At 37.3% G+C, this 20084-nt stretch overlaps 1 protein-coding gene across 3 annotated transcripts in view; it reads left to right on the forward strand.

Moving 5' to 3' along the window:
- Positions 1-20084, forward strand: part of DMD (dystrophin) — a 1990869-nt gene that overhangs the window by 622013 nt on the left and 1348772 nt on the right. For all 3 annotated transcript variants that reach the window (XM_053655812.1, XM_037127036.2, XM_053655810.1), the window contains exons 14-16: positions 7503-7604; positions 7726-7833; positions 14802-14981. In XM_053655812.1, coding sequence (XP_053511787.1) covers positions 7503-7604; positions 7726-7833; positions 14802-14981 — 390 coding nt within the window. The remainder of the gene's footprint in view (positions 1-7502; positions 7605-7725; positions 7834-14801; positions 14982-20084) is intronic.

Consider the following 20084-nt stretch of genomic DNA (forward strand, 5'->3'; position numbering starts at 1 on the left):
AGTATTTTCATGTTTGTTGACCTCTGTCTGACCCAGCAGTGACCTAGCTTGGAGAGTATGAGACTAGGTGTCTCCATTTCACTAATGGGAAAACTAAGGAATAACAAGACTTGAGAGTTTCCTGACACATATTAGCAAATTAGGCAACAGTAGATCCGGGACACGGATTCAGGCCATCTGCACTTTAAGCCTAGTGATGTGTAGCAGGTGAGCCCACCCATAGATTCTCCTCTGTGGCAATGCCCGTTCTAAGTATTAAAGGTCTAGACCTTGATGTACAGAGGACAGGATTTTCCATGTGCCTCTCAACCTCCTAGAGGTCTTCAAATTCACCATAAATAGCTCTGCTGTTACCAGAAACACCAGTAGGCAGTTATTTAATGAAGAAGAAGGAAGAAAAAGGTTCTGAGGCAATACTTGGGAGGAAAGTGCCGTGTTGATTACTACAGTGGTGGTATTCAGCTTTAAGACATTTATAGACTGTGGGAAATTTATATATTACTCAACAAGATGTGTGAAACATATGGTGAGAAGTCCCCCTCAAGAAGTCCAGAGGTGGAAGGCATAAAACAATAAGGGGCCGTAAAACCTCAAGCTAGCAAAGGGTGCCTGGGAATGCAATGAATGCCGGGAAGACTGCTGTCATACCGGAATGTTCCTTAGGATGCTTGCTCTGTATTTTCTTGTATCCCAATTGAATAGACTGGTGGGAGGTGGAGAGTACAAAGTTTATTAAGCTGCCACAGAACATTAAATAATAGCCACAAATACTAGCAGCAACAACACAGCCTTTCTAGATTTATTGACTAGCACTTTATGAACTTATAAAAATAAATAATATATGGAACTGACTGTAACAATATGGAAGAACATGCTTCTTCAAGTTAAAAACCTCAGTATATTTTTAGCATAATCACCAAGGCAGGATTTCATTAGTGAATCAGGCAGGCATGTTTACCCTCTAAAAGATAAGTCCTTGGAAAGATCACATGTTCTTGATCTGGAAAGTGTATTTTCTGATTTGTGTTTAATATTTTAAACAAAGAGAGAGTTCTAATGTCAAAAATGCTTTTAGATTAAATTATCACATTAGGCTTCAAAGCCTTATTAAGTGAGTTAGATAAAACTATTTTGTTCAATCTAGTCAAACTTTTGGTATATTTAATTGGAAAAGGCTCAAAAAAGGATTCGGCATCTGTATATCTCACTGTGGGTTTCTCAGCAGAAATTACAAGGCATATACGTATTACTTTGTATAAAATTAGAGCTTAAAGGAAGCCATTTGTAACATTTTTTACAAACATATTCGGCATCTCAAATAAGCCTCATCATTACTTCTACCTTTCTTGATGCTACCCGTTTGGATGGATCTGCCTAGAAGATATTAATATATGATTGAAATAATACAACTGTAATTAGCATCACGACAAAAATCCATCTACTCCTGGGTGGCTTGGAGACCCACCTAACTTTTCAAAAACTGGTTTAATCTAGTATGTGTTCAAAAAGGGAGTCCTGTCCAGGAGTAAGGAGTAGGTAATGGACATTTTACTACAGTATTAAAGTGACCGTGTACTCATATGCAACTCACTCATGGTGAGTTTTATATATATATATGAAAGCTTGTGTGCTCTGCTAAGTGAATGGCATCACGAAACAGTATAGGGCCTGTAGCCAGATGGCTCTGAGGGTAAATCCCAGGTGCTCAGTCCAGCGACCTCTGTGGTCATAGCCAAGCTGCTCGACTCATCTGTCAGTTTCCTCATCTGTAAACTGCACCTTCCATAGCAATAGTCATGAGTTCCTTGAGGTCATTCATGACTTATTACAGCATTATTTAATTTTAATTTTTTCACATTTAAAAAAATTGTTCAAGTACAGTTTTCTGCCTTTCCCCCACTCCAGCCCAACCCCCCCAGCCCTCTCCACCTCCCTCCTGCCTCCACGCCCCCCCTCGTTATTGTCCATTTGCCCTTTATAATTGTTCCTGCAAACCCCTCACCCTTTTCCCCTAAAATTCTCTCCCCTCTCCCCTCTGCTCACTGTCACCCTGCTCTCTATTTCAGTGTCTTTGGTTATATTTTACTTGTTTGTTTTGTTGATTAGGTTCCTATGACAGTATTATTTAAACCTTAGCAGAACAATCTTTTCAGAGAAATTTCCAATAAGTGTTTGTTTACTAATACATTTAGAACATGTCTTCCACCCCAGACGGTACAAGGTGAAGGTCTAAGGCATGCCATTTTGTTGCATTCTGCTTCAGTTAACAGTTTGTGAAAACACACAGAACTGCAAAGAGAGCCGTGGGCTTGGCTAACCATTAGTCACTAGTACACTGCCCCATTTCTAGCCTCATAATGGGTGTTCTCTTACTTCTTCCAATGAGCTATTTGATGTTTTTCCTATTTCCCCATTAGTAAGATTAAGTCGCTTATCCTTTTGAACTGCATAGTTGTTTGTAAAGTAAGAAAGAAAAATCAAGAAAGAAGTGATTTTTTCAGAAGCCTCATTACACATAAAATTCATTTAGCTGGGAAGCATATTCCAGAGTCTTAAACTGTGATATGCAATAAAATGAGATGGGTTGCTTGTTACCTCCCTCGCTTATAAATCCCACTTGCTGCCGCATTGTGTGGGCCGTGGCACATAATTGCTTCTTCCTTAGTGGACGTACTCCTGGGAACATTTTCTCTCTTAATGCCCTTCTTGTTGGGCACAGTTTAGCTATCACAGTCTATCCCTGGCTTCAATAAATTCAAGGGTCAAGGTACTTAAGTTTTACCTCCCATGCTTGTCAGATTTTCCTCATTGCCTTTATCCAAATGTTCTTTTGATAGCCATTTTTTACATTGGCTTTGAAAAACAAACTGAACCAAACAAAGGAACTCGAATGAGAAATGTCCTTGGCATGTATAACAATATGAGATGTGAATTAAATGGGAGAGAAAAATCCTCCCCATTGCAAATCTGAGCATAGATGATAATGGAGTTGTGATTTAGCCCGTGAAAATGTGTTAAGAGTAAGTGCACTGACCTTTAGCTTCTTTTATTGCTGAAACAAAATTAGGACATAAATAAAAATTAATTTCTTCTTATCACGTCATGAGATACTGTAATTCATTTTTATTTGTGCGTGTTGTTTACCTAGCTTTAAAAATATGCATTATTTTTTAAACACTTAAGGGATTCTTAAATGGAAACTCAGAAAAACACTAACGTTTTTCTCTAGGGAAGAGGTTTCTAATCCTAATATAGTGATTCTTTGAAAAAGTTATTTAGCTTCCTCTCAATCCCACTCAGTTCGGTTCCTTATCCTGATGTAACAATTTGGTTACATCCCTCTAGGCAATGATAAGAACCAGCATCGTTGAGTGATGAAAGAGCAAACTGATGACGTTCCAATTTCTTAGCTCCATCTTCTGTAATTCAAATTGGGGCCCATATTTCTAAGCAATAAACGAATAAACCTATAAAGTGCAAGCACTGTGTACACCTATTTATATTTGTGCATACGGCGTTACAAAAAATCTACCTGTGGGCAGACATGTACAGCTTACAAGCAAGCAGTTTCTGATTCACTTATCTCATTTTACTCAGATTAGCAAAAAGCACCCTGCCCACATAATAACAGAAGTGATTTAGATTCAGTTCATTGAGAGTTTTCTGAGTAAGATGGGTTCAAGCAGTGTAATGTGTTTCTAAAAGATATGGATGCTCTCTTGTGTGGGAAGTCTTTCAAGAAGAATATAATTGAAACTTAACATCTATTTGTAAAGATTTAATAAGTACCTTTCTACAGTGGGTAAATTACATGACCCTTTGTGGTTCTTGGAAGATTTGACATAAATACTATAATTAAGCCAAATGTAAATAACCACCAATACTTACATAATTTGCTTCAAATTAAAATTGGTCTCCCATACATAATCTTGTTTAGTATTTTAGCAATTCTTTAAGAGGTTGATATGTTTATTTTCTTTGGGGAAGGATAAGTAATTTAGCCATAAATTTCCTGAAAAAGTCACTTTATTTCATTGGGATGTGTTTGGAAAGTAATGCCTGTCCCTCAAAAATTTCCATAATTATTGTAAGAAAAATTATATATTTAAAGTGTTTTTGTAATTTGAAAAGACATAGGCACATTAGTAATTTAAGTAATTTCTCTAGCTAAGATTTGATTCCAAGTTGTTTGACCCTGGACACTTTTATCTTCTCCACATAAAACGAACTGGTACAGTGATAATGTATTTGTATTTGGGAAGTTGAGTCATGATTAAATCACAATTAATGATCTAAAAACTATTCTTTTTGAACAGTTTTAATTAGTTTTAATCTGCTAATTGAAACTGTCCCCACTGTAAGTATATCTTTACGTGAAACCATTTTAGTTATGTGAGACATTTTGTAATGCCTAGGAATTAGCCTCTCTTAAATATGTCCTTTTTATGAGTCGTACAAAATGCCACAGGCTGGGTAGCTTATACAACAGAATGTATTGTCTCACAGTTCTGGAGGCCAGAAGTCAAAGGTCAAGGGGTTAGCAGGTTTGGTTTCTTCCGAGGCCTCTCTGCTTGCCTTGCAGATGGCTGCCTTCTTGCCGTGTCCTCACGGGGTTTCTCATTGTGTGTGTACACCCCAGGGTCTTTCTGTGTGTCCATGTTTCTTTTTATAAAGATGCCTGTCATACTGGATTCAAGCCCACCATGAGAGCCTCATTTTAACCTAAAGGCCCTATTTCCTAACACAGTCACATTCTGGATTAAAGGTGGGCAAGGCTTCAGCATATGGATTTTAGGGAAACACAGTCCAATCTATAACATCTCAGTTGTGTCAATTTGGGGCCATACAGTATGTGTTCAATTAATGTTCGTTAATATAAATTCATGGTTGATGAATAAATGAATAGGAGGCTGTAATTAACTATAGGTTAAATTAAGTATTGGCTGAATTATACACCTGCTCAATGAATTATCAGAATTATCCGTTATAATGTTTTGAATACAAAGAACATTTATTAACACTCTTAAAATAGTTGTTTTAACTATGCTGAGTACACACCTAAAAGAATATTTAGTAGTTATGTGTGCCTCACTCATATACTGGAAAAAATGAGTGTGAAGTGTATTGTATTAAGACATTTTGGAATTTCTATAAATTTAACAGTCTTAAGCAATTTAGTGTTTGTACATTTGGGGAGATTTGTTTTATAGTATGTTCTCCACAAATAAATAAATTGTAAACATCCATTTGTGAGATTAAACACCTCAGATGCTGCATCGGTGGACACTGCATTTATAGTACCAACGAGAAGATATTGTATCTATTTCAAAGTGTCAGTTCATTTTCTTCTGTCTACAAAGATGATGCCACAGTTTCTGTTTACCCCTTTCCCGTTTGACTCCCAACTCCACTGGGGTTGGAGGGCTGCAAAAACACCCTGCAGTTTGCCCTTTTATGTTTTATCACCAAATCAGGCAGATGATGTACTTTATGGCTAAGGGGTAAAATTTTTCTATATTTGAAGCTAGATTTTCTTTTCACAATCCATTAATAGATATATTACATGCCATTTTGCCTGATGCAAACTGACATGGCTATTAGCAGTTCACTAAAAGAACTTCTATAATCTTTTAGAAAAAAACCCCACAACTACAAGCTTGTAATAATGAAATGGCTACTTTGGTAGGATTCACTGATTTACAATAGCACATTTCCTGTGCATATCTTGGATCACTATTTCAGTGTTGTGACTTCTGCCATGAACTAATGTAGTGGAAGAGGAGTAGAATACAGAGTGAAATTATAAAAAAAAAAAACAAAACACACACACACATGAAAATCAGTTACATTATGCCTAAAGCAAGATGATTTTTGATGCTGCTTAGGAAAAACTGAAAACTCACTGTGACTGAGTTGCATATAAGTAAATGGTCACTTTAATAATGTAGTAAAATGTCTATTACCTACTCCTTACTCTTGGACAGGACTCCCTTTTTGAAAACATACTAGATTAAACAACATTTTATTAAAGATTTTATTTATTTATTTTTAGAGAGGAAAAGGGAAGGAGAAAGAGTGGGAGAGAAACATCAATGTGTGGTTGCCTCTCATGTGCCCCCCACTGGGAACTGGCCTGCAACCCAGACATGTGCCCTGACTGGGAATAGAACCAGCGACCCTTCGTTTTGCAGGCCCGTGCTCAATCCACTGAGCTGTACCAGCCAGGGTGGATTAAACAAATTTTTGAAAAATTAGGTGGATCTCCAAGCCACCTAGGAGTAGATGGATTTTTGTCGTGATGCTAATTACAGTTGTATTATTTCAATCATACATTAATATCTTCTAGGCGGATCCATCTGAACAGGTAGAATCAAGAAAGGTAGAAGTTATGATGAGGTTTATTTTGCATGCCAAATATGTTTGTAAAAATATGAGTTACAAATATTTTTCTTCAACCTGTAATTCTATACAAAGTAAATCATGCCTATATTTTGAGATACTTCAGGTTTTTTTTTATTGTATAAAGCAATTTAATTTTATTATTTTTATTGCGGTGGGATTGGTATATATTAGTTTCTGCTGTACAACATAATAATTTGATCGTTCTATACACTGCAAAATGATCACCATGTTATATCTAGTTATCATCTATCTAGTTTTAAAGATCTAATATGTATGGGAAAATAATTCTCTTATTTATGAGAAAGTCAAAATGAGTTGATGTTTTAGAATCTGAAGTGCATCATAATGGAGTTGAAATAAATAATATTTTTTGTCATAAAAAATTTCTTTTGCACAGAAAGCATATTACAACATATATATTCCTTTTTCTGAAAACTATTGGTACCTTGTTTATATTATACACTACAATAGCATATGCCCAAAGACCTTAGTGACAGGCTAAAGATCTGGCAGTTAGTACTCAGGGGATATTACAGTTGTCTCACTAGAATGGTTTAGAGATACAGACAGTCATTTTAAATACTTTGTAATAATAATCCAGATAATTGGTAAAATCCACATGTGGATATAATTTGTCACTAACAGTTTTTTTCTACAGTCAGGATCTAAACAACCCTAATGATACAGGATCACTTCAAATAAGGGCACAGTTAGGTGTTTTACTTTTATTCTCTGGGGTCTATTTTCTAACCTAAGAAAGATACACTTTTTTTTTTACATATTATGAATTCAAAATCATCTTTAATTTTGCATTTATGTCTTTGCTCTCTTACATTGACTGTGGAGACATTTCAAATAGTGGTATGATAACTACGTGTCTTTGCTTTTCACTGTAAGGTGAGTGAGGGAAATACTGTAAGGCAAGCTAAAGGGGCAGCGCTTCTCCATTCTCCGCAGAAGCAGGGAGGGTGTACTTCACAATTCCTAGCAGACAAAGGAGACGGCACATTTGATGCTTTCCTACGTCATTTCTGCTGTTTTGAATGGAATTCAGTTAACAATGAATTGTCTGATGTCATGGCGGGTTGTCTCTTTTTCAGGTCCTGGGAGATCGGTGGGCAAACATCTGTCGGTGGACCGAAGACCGCTGGGTGCTTCTCCAAGACATCCTTCTAAAATGGCAACGTTTTACTGAAGAACAGGTGAGTCGTGTGCGGGAAATTGTACCAGGGAGCGCCATGAAGAGATGTTCAGTCAATAAATGACGAAATGTGGCGATCAACTTTAATAATGATTTTCTTTGGGGGAATTGTTTTCTTTCAGTGCCTTTTTAGTACGTGGCTTTCAGAAAGAGAAGATGCAGTGAGCAAGATGCACACAAGCGGCTTTAAGGATCAAAATGAGATGCTAGCAGGCCTTCAAAAACTGGCTGTATGTATTTTTTTAAGCTTTCAGTCGTTTTCTTCGAAACCCAACTGTTTACGTTAACACCGTTACTTCATCACTCTGTTCTTTTGATCTTACAACCAAATGTGCATTGCTCTTGTTCAGATCAGTGTATTTACCTATATCATATTGTTACATTTCTTAATTAAATTAGGCAAATCTATAGTGCCTTAGCTGAAGCTGCTATCACAAAATGTCATAGACCGGGTGGCCTAAACAATAGACATTTAGTTTTCCCAGGTCTGGAGGCTGGGAAATCCGTGATCAACGTGCTGGCCTTTCGGGGAGGCCCCTCGTCTGGGTGCCCCGTAGCGCCTTCTGGCTGTATCCGCATGTGCTGGAGATTGTGGTGCCTCTTCCTTTTCTTAAAAGACCACTAATCCCATCTTCAGGGCTCTATTCTCATGGTCTCAACTAAACCTAATTACACCTGCCCAAAGCCGCCTCCTCATGTTGTCATATGCGGGAGACGGAGCGGGGGAGTAAAGACTTCAACGTCAGAATTTTGGAGGGATACAAACACACATTACATTATATACAGATAGATGTTCAGCCTTGTTTTCTCCAACAAAATTGTACTTTTGACAAACTATAGCCTACCTGAGATAGGACTTCAATTAACATTTGTCAAAGTTAACACTAAGAAGTAGACCTGAATATTCTATAACATTCTAAGTAGAACTGTTCTAAAGTAATAGTTGAGTAGATTCTCTGAGAATCATGAGGAGATCATTATCGTCACATAGAATGGGCTTTTGCCCGCGTTTGGAAGCAAGAAAGAAACATTAAAACAAACTAGTGTCATTGATGATAAGTGCCTGTGTGTTGAGAAATAAGGGGATTTGGGCAGTACAGAGGCCATAAAGGAAGGCTTCATTAAGACACTGCAGTTTGAGCTGAACCCTAACAGTATTGAAAAAGACCTGTGAAACTTCTCTTTCACTGTGAATCTTAGGAGGCCAATCTAATATTAAGCTTTATTGTTCAAGTAAAATACCACATAAGTAGGATTTCTTTTTGATTTTTGATGGATCAGTTCTATTAAGTGCCAACTTGATGTCAACTCGACTATAAAATGAAGGTCTATTTTAGATAATGTTTCATAATTTTTCCTAAAGGATTCTATTCATCTCTCTATTGACATTATATATTATACTTTGAAATAATTAAATCATTCATTTAAAAAGCTGTTCTTCAAAAAATTTCCCCTGTTAAATTTGTTAAATATGTAGTTGTACCATACATTTTTTGTTCCATAGTTACACAACTTTAGACTTTTAATTTAAAATAAATTAACATATATTGCTGGTTATTACAAGCTAGCTTGTTATTGATAAGAAATTATTTTTCAAAGAATCTATGCTTTCTTGAGTGATGGTATGATTAAACAGAGGCTTCTAAAATATATATATATTTATATATATTTATATAAATATATAAAAATATATTAATATAAATATAAATAAATAAATAATATAAATATAAAAAATAAATAAATAAATAAATAAATAAATAAATAAATAAATAAATATATATATATATATATATATATATATATATATATATATATATAAACAGAATCCAAAAATGTCAGTGATATATTTGTAGTTTTGTTCTGCAGCTGATAAGGAGCCATTGAGAGTTTGATAACAATCATGTTGGCATTTTTGGAATATTCTTTGGCGGTGAGACTTTCGGTAATAAGGAGACCAATTCGAAGAACTAATGTAAAGTATCATTGGGCGTGACCAGGAGGAGAGAGACAAGGTTATTTCAAGAGAGGAAATCGGGGCCCAGGAAAAATCGTATGGCCTGTATATAAGGTGTCACAGAACACTAGTAGCCACGTTAAAATGAGCACCAAGACATCGAGACTCAGGTGCACACATTCTAAGCTGTTTCCAAACTCCTCACATCATTTGATTCCTTGACAAACACTGTATCAGTTGATGCCTTGACAAAAACTAACTGTAATGGAGAACTGTTGTTTTGAACAATCATGCCACTGTCTTGACATTTTTGTGTGTAAATAACGTTATTAGCCTCAGGGCCATGAAGATGCTCTCTTAGCAAAGTCTCGATAATTTTCCAATATGATTAAAATTCAAACTATGTCACCTTACTTGTGAACAAAGTGAAAATATGTTATGGATAAGTCTTACCATTTAATAGTTTAAGCCAATTAACGAAACCTGACAGCTGGTCTAGAATTTGAGGTAAAATTCCCCTGCTGACTCGGGCAATGAATAAGAATTTAATGTTCATTAAAATATGTCACAATCTGAGACCCAAAACAGGTACCATCTGTCACCACTTTCTACTATATACCTAGGTATAGATACCGTGTGCTCTTTCATTTAAAATCAGTGTAATTTGTTGGAAATATTACCACTAATAACCCAGGGGATTTTCTCCTACTTTTTATTTGAGGCAGGAGATAAGCAGTCACGTATCTCGTTTTCTATTGATCTGTCATTTCACCCAAACTTCTGTAGGTCTGGTTTTTTTATGGCTAAAATTGAAGCTTTATTTGTTGAAATGGATAAAAGGGAAAGGAGAAAAGAAACAGTGGCTTTTATGAGGGAAATTCAAGTACTCACAAGAAGATGTAGCCTGTCATGGGAAGGCCCAAATATACAAGAGCCATGTTCCTGGGGAAGTGTGCAGGATACATGAAGGACTGCACACTTCTCTGGATGTTGCCAGGTAATGCAGTCCCTGGCTCGTGGCATCTGCAGCATTTTGGATGAGACACAAGACACATTCACATGGACTGCCGAGTCCTATGGAGGAAAAGGGACGGCACGGCCACTCTCTCAAGGAGAGAGCATCTTAGACTACCTCGATCACTCTCTCAAGAGGAGAGTGCCCCAACCCCTGCCTTAACAATTTTTTATTGCTTTTCTGGGCACATTACATGATGGTCCTCATTTACTGTGCAGAGGTTCATTTTAGGTGGTTACCTTGTACAGAAAATAAGGAGATGATGCCCTAATCACATCACAGAAGAGGGATATTTGCAAATGCAAAGGGAAAAGTGGTTGAACTGATTACACTCATCCTTGGAAGGTTTAGCACAGACTTTAGGAAGTTACTTTAAAGATATGCAGTAAATGCTTTCTGCCTCAATTCAGGGTGAGGGAGTTTTAGCAAAAAGCAAGTCTCAAAGTGGCCTAGGTACAATGCAGGCCTGATTCCCCATGGGAGAACTTATCTGTGGGTCCTGTATGGCCCCACACCATGCAGAACGGATTCCTATAGCCAGGGAAGGTCAGCCCAGGGAAGCTTGGCTGTCCAAGACAGTGTAATGCACAAGTGCCACAGGAGTCCTGTGGAATGCAGACACTCAGGGGACTGCGGGATCAAATGGCACAGACAGAATGCTTATAGGAACTCAGCAAGTCCACGGTCACGGTGCTATTTCACCAGGACTTCCTACCTTGATCTTGGTTCCTGTTCTAACCCTCAACGAACTCATCCAAATAGAGTCCATGGTTCCCAAAGTGTGGTCCCCAGACAAGCGGCATCAGTGTCACCTGGGAACTCATTAGAAATGCAGATCCTCAGGCCACAGCCCAGCCCCACTGAGTCAGAAACTCTGGAAGGAGGGCTCAGCAATCTGCATTTCAACAAGCCCTCCAGAGGATTCTGATGTTCCCTCAAGTTGAAAACCCTCATAACAGATCAATCTAGCGAAGCAGAACAACAGGTTATTTGAATACCTTGGAGTACTTCTCACATACAGGTAAGTAACTACGCATAAAATAGGTTCACGAATCAGTTTTGCCACGAAAGAGAAATTGTCTTGGTGTTACTCCCTGAAGAAGACATGTGATGAGAATGGGGGGTAGGCCAATTTCTGGGGCCATTTATAAGTGTACCTTCCGGTTTTCACTTCATATCATCTAACCTTGGCCAGAGAGAACAGGTCTGTTCTGTCTTCTCAAGCAGCTTAGCTGTCTCTTGTCTGTCTCCACTAGTGGCCCAATCTGATTTATCGACTGTACCTGCCTGCCTACCTTGGAGGTAGCTACGGGTGCCTGGCTTGATGAAAATAGAATATATTTCTTCTTCAAGATTTTTTTTAAGGTCCTAGCTGACCTCTGCCTTGTACAAATTTTCCGGAGTTTCTTTTTGACTCCTGAGTTTTTTTCTAGACTTCCTGATTCTTTGGCACTCAAAGACCTATGATCCAGTTTTCATAGGCAGAAAGACTCTTTTTTTTATACTGGAAAAATTAGGAACAGTTCAATTACAGTTATTTAACATGCCCACACAAACTACACACTGAAAATCATTGATACACAATAACAGATGGGAGGAGGTAATTGATTACTATTATTCAATATATCTGGTGCCGCCATGGATTTCCTGTCTTCTCCCTCTGTTGATTATGATAGGAGAGTCCTTTAGGAACTGAGAGATTTTATATGTATATATATATGTATATATATATTAAATTTATATATTGATATATAAGACATATATATTTAATATGCAATATAAAATTCATATATAAATATAACCACATTTATATATAAATACACACACACACACACACACACACACACACATATATGGAGAGCAAGACAGATATATAATCTCCAGAGAGAGGGAAGGAGACAGAGAGAGAGAGTGTGTCGTCGATCTAGAGCAAGGAGAAGAAAACAAATGTGGTAAAACAACTAACCTGCCATCACCATTTATGAAAGCACAGATCCAGAATATACTAGATATAGATTTAGGTTAAAATATATTGATTCAGTAGGCCCACAATTTCATAATAAGCCTGTTTTTTACTTGATCATGGGTATATTTTCCCTAATTGTATTGAATGGCAACTTTCCCCTTTATTTTTGTAATCTCACCAAATGCTTCTTTATTTGTTGGTGACAATGCTTTGTTTCAGTCGCTGCTAAATCGCTTTGCATATCCGATCCATCTTATAGATCATCTCCAAAAACCTGTTTGGGTAACATGAGGTTACCTGGAAATTTCCAGTGCAAGTGGTTTCCTGTTCTTTAAACATAACTCTCAGACTCTCATCTGAAATGCTTCCAACTCACTGCACATTTAGTTTAAAGAATGGATACATCCCTTAGCTTTACACATATAGCTATTTAAAATTGCTCCTTAAGCTCTGAGACAGACAGTAAGCCACAGAATATTGTATTTACATCTTTCTGTTTTTAAATGTATGCTTTTTTGCCCAAAAAGAACTTGAGATAGCTTGTAAAACAGACACGCATGCCAAAAGTTAATAAAGAAAAAAAAAGGAAAATGAGACACCATAAAAAATTGGAGGAGTCTACAGTGAAATTCAAATTTGGGTTTCATTTCTAGGCCAATTGCGTAAGCTGTTGGTTTACTACTGGTCCAAGTATGCACTTAAATGTAATGGAAGGAAAGCTAACATATGAATCAAACAAACAAAATCAATGTACAAAACCCGTGGCTAAGAGTGTCATTTGATTTCAATTCAACTCACACATCTTAACTCATATTTTGGACTATTGCATTCTTCCATAGTTAGTGGGGATAAAAAAACATTATTGAGGAAAAATTAGAAATGAACTTCAAACCCTTGTATTTATTTATTTATTTTTAATGGCAAGCAGTAAGAGTGCAATGCAAGGTACATCAGGTGAAGCAGACTCTGAGTAAAGGATGAACTAATTGAAGGAGACACCAGAGGATTCTGTCATTCAGAGCTGTAAGTGCAGTTGGCATGTTGCAATGAGGTAACATAAAATGTCCTTTGCAGGGAGGGGGTTGCATTGATTTCTCCATGTCGATGACACTTCAGTTCATGAGCATTTGGTGCATCTGTTTCATGAGCTTTGCTTCACCATGTGTAATGTTAGTTGTCCTGAAATAAATTTGCATTTGTTTTGGAAAGACAGGTCTCACAGCTCATTTTCTTTATGTTTGTTATACTTGCTCCCACCCAGTGGGGAATGTAAAGAGGCCATCAAATAATTTTCTCCTTTCTTTCCTCTTCTTCTCACAAGTTATGCCAGGGACTAGTATTTGGCTGGAAATTGGATTTCCCAAAGTGCAGGGTGAACTTAATGGACAAAGGGAAGGAATCAGCTGTCCTGATTTACTGATTTCACACATGCCACTTTGTTTATTCATTCCACATTGGTGAAAGGGCCTCTGTGAACCTCCAGAACTCCAAAGAACTTTGGAAATAAGAATGGTATAATGATGATTTCAAAAAACACATACGTAGTTTGAAAGCATGCAGTCATCCCAAAGGGTTTGTGCCATACTCAGTCACTTAGTTTTATTTCTTAATGGGCTCTAAAGTTACTTTTAGAAGGCAGTTACACAAACAACCAAGAATAAGTGAAAACCAGTTGCTAAAATATTTAAAAGGCAGTAAACTTCATAACAAGGCTTTTATATCCAAATAATGAAAACAATGTAAAAATCGCAGAAGTAAGTAATCTTGCAAATTTATCCAGATAATCTCAGCCTTTCAGAATGGGAAGGCTTTTTAGTGGTGCTCATTGTCTCGATTAACCATCTTCCCCTTGGTACTCCTGGCATGTGGTATTTCATTCCAATTCTACCAGAAATTAAAGGGAAACTCACGAACATTGAAGAGCCTTGAATTCTACTCTTCTGATAAATGTTAAAAAGTAATTTGCATATGTTGACTTCTCTTTTGCCTTTTGAAGAAAAGCTACTTTTTTACCTGGCAGCTCTTCAAATACTTTAAGGTACCTTTTAACTTCCTCTACTAGGTGTTTATTCTTTATTTGACTTACTGGGATTTTAATTTTCTACTTACATATTTATGGGCCCTTGGTCCTTTGCCCACATGATGAGTCTTTTCTTATCTATGCAAATGAGAAGATCCACGCAAAAGGCAAGTCGAACTGTAATGTCTTATAAAATGTAGGCTAGGCTTAATCTTTGTTCTTCCTTTTTTTTTTTAAATAAAGGTTTTGAAAACTGATCTCGAAAAGAAAAAGCAAACCATGGACAAACTCTGCTCACTGAACCAAGATCTTCTTGCAACACTGAAAAACACGGCAGTAACCCAGAAGATGGAGGCGTGGCTGGACAACTTTGCCCAGCGCTGGGATAATTTAGTCCAAAAACTTGAGAAAAGTTCAGCACAGGTTAGTGATACTAATTATCCTACAATACAATGAATGTTCCTTGAGATTTTTTAAATCTAATGTATTAAGAAAGCACTACCATCCTCATCCATTCAGTAGAATAAAAATGTGGCTCTCATGATTGTTTTGATCTTGGAGAATGTGGGAGGGATGGAGGAGTGAGTGATGACTGAATGAACTAATGACTGCCGTAGAGTGTAAACCTCCCGCTTGAGCAGGAATGGAAATTTACAGCGGTTGCACAGAACACTAGGGAACTATGCCATCAATCTAACCCCAAACCAGCCCTGACTGGTGTGGCTCAGTGGATTGAGTGCTGGCCTTTCAATCACGGGGTCGCCGGTTTGATTCCCAGTCTAGGACACATGCCTGGGTTGCAGGCCAGGTCCCCCATGGGGGCATACTGGAGGCAACCATACATTGATGTTTCTCTCCCTCCCTTCCCTCCCCTCTCTAAAATAGGTAAATAAATAAAATCTTTTAAAAAATCTAACCCCAAATTATAGACCTGTAGAACTATGAGGACAGAAATTAATTATCCAAGGAAAGTTTGGCATAGCAGCAGCCTAGGTTTCAGATCTTGTGATTTTACCAATGTCCTCTTTGTATTGGTGCAAGTGGAATGTTTTTGAAGGGGAAACTTACCTGTATTTTCGGACTATAAGATGCACCCCCCTCAAATTGGGCGGAAAGAGGAGTACGTCTTATAGTCCAAATGTAGCTTGCCTGGCTTGCTGTGGAGCGGGGGGCGATGGAGCTGGGCCACTCCTGCATTTTCCTCCCAAATTTGGGGTGGGGGGTGGTGTGTGTCTTATATTCTGAAAAATACGGTTCTTGTCTGATGTCGTCAGATGGTGGAATCATGGGTAGTCATTCAGAATATGAACACCATATAAGACAGTATTTAATGTATTCTGTCATATTGTTTTGCATTATAGACGCAAACTTTTACTAGCTGGTCACAAGTCATAGCCCCATACACCAGGCACACATCTCTATTACAGCAATGAGCACGCTCAATAGCTTTACGCATATATCTCCTGTGTCATGAGACAGGGCAGAGAATTTGTTTTCTTGAGACTTGACATGTGATAAATAGCACTTAGGGAATGTTCGTTGAAAGATGAAGAAATGAAGGTTGAAGTATTGCTTCTAGATATATAATTTAGGGAAATAGGATCAGTCAAAATACATAATTTTCAATCACAGTTTAAGCTTCCTTTTAAAATGAAATTCACACTTAAACATTGAAAGGCCTATAAATTGCAGTCATTTCCTGTGCAATCATTGGGCAATAAAAAAAAAAGTCCATTTGTTTTCCATGGAACATTTTTAGCAGTTACTTGATCTGATACTGATTTTGCTACCGAAACATGATTCCTCTTATTATGTGTGACTTAGCCATGGCTACTTTGCAGTAGTATTGCCATCTATGTAATAAATATGCGAGGTATTACAAAATGTGATACTTTTGGGGGTATTTTCGAATGTACTGAATTTTGGGGGTGACATTAGTTAATAAAATTTTAGATTTCAGCTGCATAATTCTACAGTACATCATCTGTATGTTGTATTGTGTGTTCATCCCCCAAAGTCAAGCCTCCTTCCTTCACCATTCATTCCCCCCTTTATCTTCTACCTCCCTTCACCTCCCCTTTCCTTCTAGTACGCACCCATTGATTTCATGGATTATTGCTTCTGGAAAATGACTCATTACCATGTTATAAAACAATAGCATTATTTGGTAAAGTTGTTCTGAAATGCATTCCCTAAAAGGAATATGTTTATGAAGATGTAAGCTAGTAATAGGTAATGTTCTCCCACACTCGCATCGTGTGCAGTGGTTTTCAAACTTGACTCTGTATCAGAATCACCTGGGAAGCCGACTAAAATGCATACTCCTCAGCACTGTACTCAGATAATCTCATTCAGCAGGCCAGTCATCTGCATGCAACCTTGGATATAGTTTGCTGACTGTATTTAAAAAAAACACTGAATTATCAAGGTAATAAGATAGGTGCCAGTTCCCACCCACATCCTGGTTTCCCATGCTGCTGCCCGAAGTGGGGAGGAGACCTCGGTAGCAGTACAATGTTGAAATGTGTTCATTTCCTTGGGCTGACACTTTCTGAAGAAGGCTGAGCACTTCATCAAAATGTTAGGATTATTTTTTTGCTAGTTAGGAAACAAAAACAACTTTAAAGCCTTATATTTAATGGCCAAGAAGTTATGAGACCACCAGCCAGGGCAACATACCCCCTTAGTTTTGAAAGTCTCAAACTCTAAAAAAAAAAAAATCCCAATACTAGCTCTGATTTGTGTAGTTGTTTATAAAAGGATGTCCAACATACATTACAACATGCCTCTGCTCTGTTTGCTCCCTGGCATGTGAGGAGGAGAAAATAAAGCCATAGACATGAAAACATTTTGAGGGGGAAAAGGTGCCGTGGATGTGTGAGAGTTACTCCCTAGTGAGCCCAGAGGGCTTAGTGTGGTTCACTAGGATTATTTTGCTTTTCATTTTCAAGCCGTTGTACATTCTCTAGGAGGCCGAAAGCTGACACATGGACTTTGTGTTGGGCAAGTTGCTTCTCAGGTTGGGGCTTCTCTTGAGCTTGGTTTGGTTTTTGCTCATTGGCTTCTCCCCAAAAAGGACAATCCTTCATCTGATCCAAATCATTGCCGGGGGGGGGCGGCAGGGGTCAGGGGCTCTTAGGAAAACAGAAATGTAACGGCTCAGGGAAAGAGCGATTAAAAGGACAGAAAGTGAACCAAGAAATAGTATCTTATAACTTAAAAAGCCATTGATTTTCTGTCCTGAGTGTCAGATTAAAACGGTAACATGGTCAGAGATCAAAATGTGGAAGGAAAAAAAAATCAACTGAGAGGGCTGCCGTTGTGGATTTCAAAGTCAGGGTCGGCTTGAGTAACACCTGGGCACACACAGAGGGTGCTTAAGTCGATGAGAAAGCAGCCTAAGGGAATAGAAATGCTTTCTGTTTCTGGAAGTTAGAAAGAATAATCATCCTTCCAATGTGGATACTTAAATAAGAAAAAAGAGCAAATGAAATATACCCTAGATTGACTTACTTAAATATTCAACTTAACCTGTGTTTTGTTCTTGTTTTTTTTTTTTTTAATAAATGTACCTGTTGACATTGACAGGTTTTCTTTTTTCAAAATACTGTGACCCTGAAGAACATATTTGTTTTATCTTGATTATACTTAGGAAATAAGATAATGAAAAATTCACTATAGTTCATCCTTTAAGGTTAAATATATTTTAAGTGATTTGAAATATCATTTTCCCTCATTTCACTGAAATCATATAGACAGTAGAAAGACATGCTGTGTAGTGAGTGTATAAATTACATTATTCATATGCTTCATGATACATGGTGGTAATATATATTAAACTTGGCATCAGGCATTTAGTTGTAAGACTATAGCTATCTAGATAAGGCCAGAAGTTCCATAGTTTTGTGGTTCATTAACAGAGTAAATTATCTTCTTTGCCAGGAATAAGGAACATTCTCACACTCACCTCAGTCCATAGATCTTATTCCCATCCCATGAATATTTTGCTATCTTCCTAATGACCGTCTTTGAGCACAAGTATCTCAAAGATAAAATTAAGTGTGGTTGTTAATAACTGTGAGTTTGCTGTCCTTTCACTGTTCATCTTTTTTATCTTCTTTTTCTTAGGTAAGTCCCTTTAACATTTCATAGAATAAGGGCTTGGTGATGATGAACTTGAATTGGATCTTATCTGTGAAAAACAAAAGCAAACTAAGAGGACAGCTAGATCAGGAGCAGAAACATAGAAATGAAGATCACATGGAGGGTTAGCAACAGGGGAGTGGGAGAAGGAGAAGGGGGGAGAAGGTACAGAAAATAAGTAGCATAGATGGTAGGTAGAAAATAGATAGGGGGAGGGCAAGAATAGTAGGGAAATATAGAATCTAAAAAACTTGAGATACGTGGTCATAAACTAAAGGGGGAAATGGTGGGGGAGGGGTGTGCAGGGTGGAGGGGAATGAAGGGGGGGAATAGAACAACTGTAATGGCATAATCAATAAAATATATTTTTGAAAAAGATAAAATTAATATACTCAGAATTCCCTACCCTTGAACATAAGAGTACATTTTTATGCAATATATGTCTGCCTGGGTCCACAGAAGCCCACAAAGAGAAGCTGACCACTGCATCTGTACATATCTATTCTGTATCACTTATGCCTCACTGAGAGTCTTGAAACTCTTGCCAGACATGTGCATAATGTGAAACACGGAGATAATAAGCCAGCGTTTTTTATAATATGAGACATGCAAATAGAGATAAACATTATTCAGATGAACATTTCTTTGGCTTTTCTGAGTTTATTCTCATTTTTTAGAGATCCTATTTTTACTTTCTATAAAATATTTTACATGCATCTTCTCTCCCCATTCTCAATGCGTTATTTTGTAGCCACATTGATACCTGAAATAGCTATAATTGGTTTGCCTGGTTTTTTGTCAATGATTTTAATTAAAAATACTCTAATGCCTTTTGGTTGACATCCCTTTTCATACTTTTCCAAAAGCTTTCCGAGCCTAATCAGCCCACTGCCAATTAAAAAAGTGTTAAATGGTTTTCTAAAACCTAGGATTCAAAAAAAATTCTCTCCCTTAATTTTAGGTTTCTGTCTTTACTGAAATTCATGGAGTAACCATCTTGAATTTTAGAACATCTTTTTATTATTGCTTGGGTGAAAGGTTTTATTAAAGCATTTTGGGTTATAACTCAAATGACTTGGGAAATTATAACCATATCCTTTTGCAATAGCCAACTACCATCGGCGTTTGAGATGGGACCGTGCATAAAATCAAGTGCACTCAATTTTACATTGTAAATTCATTATGAACAACAACGTAAAATGTTGTAGGCACTGAAAATTTAGGAGACTACAGCTGAGTTAGCTGTTAGAAATCCTCATTCCTTATTTCTGAAGTGCAAAGTTTGGGCTGAGAAGATCTCTACAGTGTCCCTCTAGTCTCGAATGTCTATGATATGTTTCTCTTGAAATTTTATGTGCAATCCTGGAGTATTTAGTGAAGATA

The sequence above is a fragment of the Artibeus jamaicensis genome, unplaced genomic scaffold, assembly GCF_021234435.1.
Source record: "Artibeus jamaicensis isolate MK-2021 breed Jamaican fruit bat unplaced genomic scaffold, CSHL_Jam_final scaffold_1283, whole genome shotgun sequence".
Classification (NCBI taxonomy): domain Eukaryota; kingdom Metazoa; phylum Chordata; class Mammalia; order Chiroptera; family Phyllostomidae; genus Artibeus; species Artibeus jamaicensis.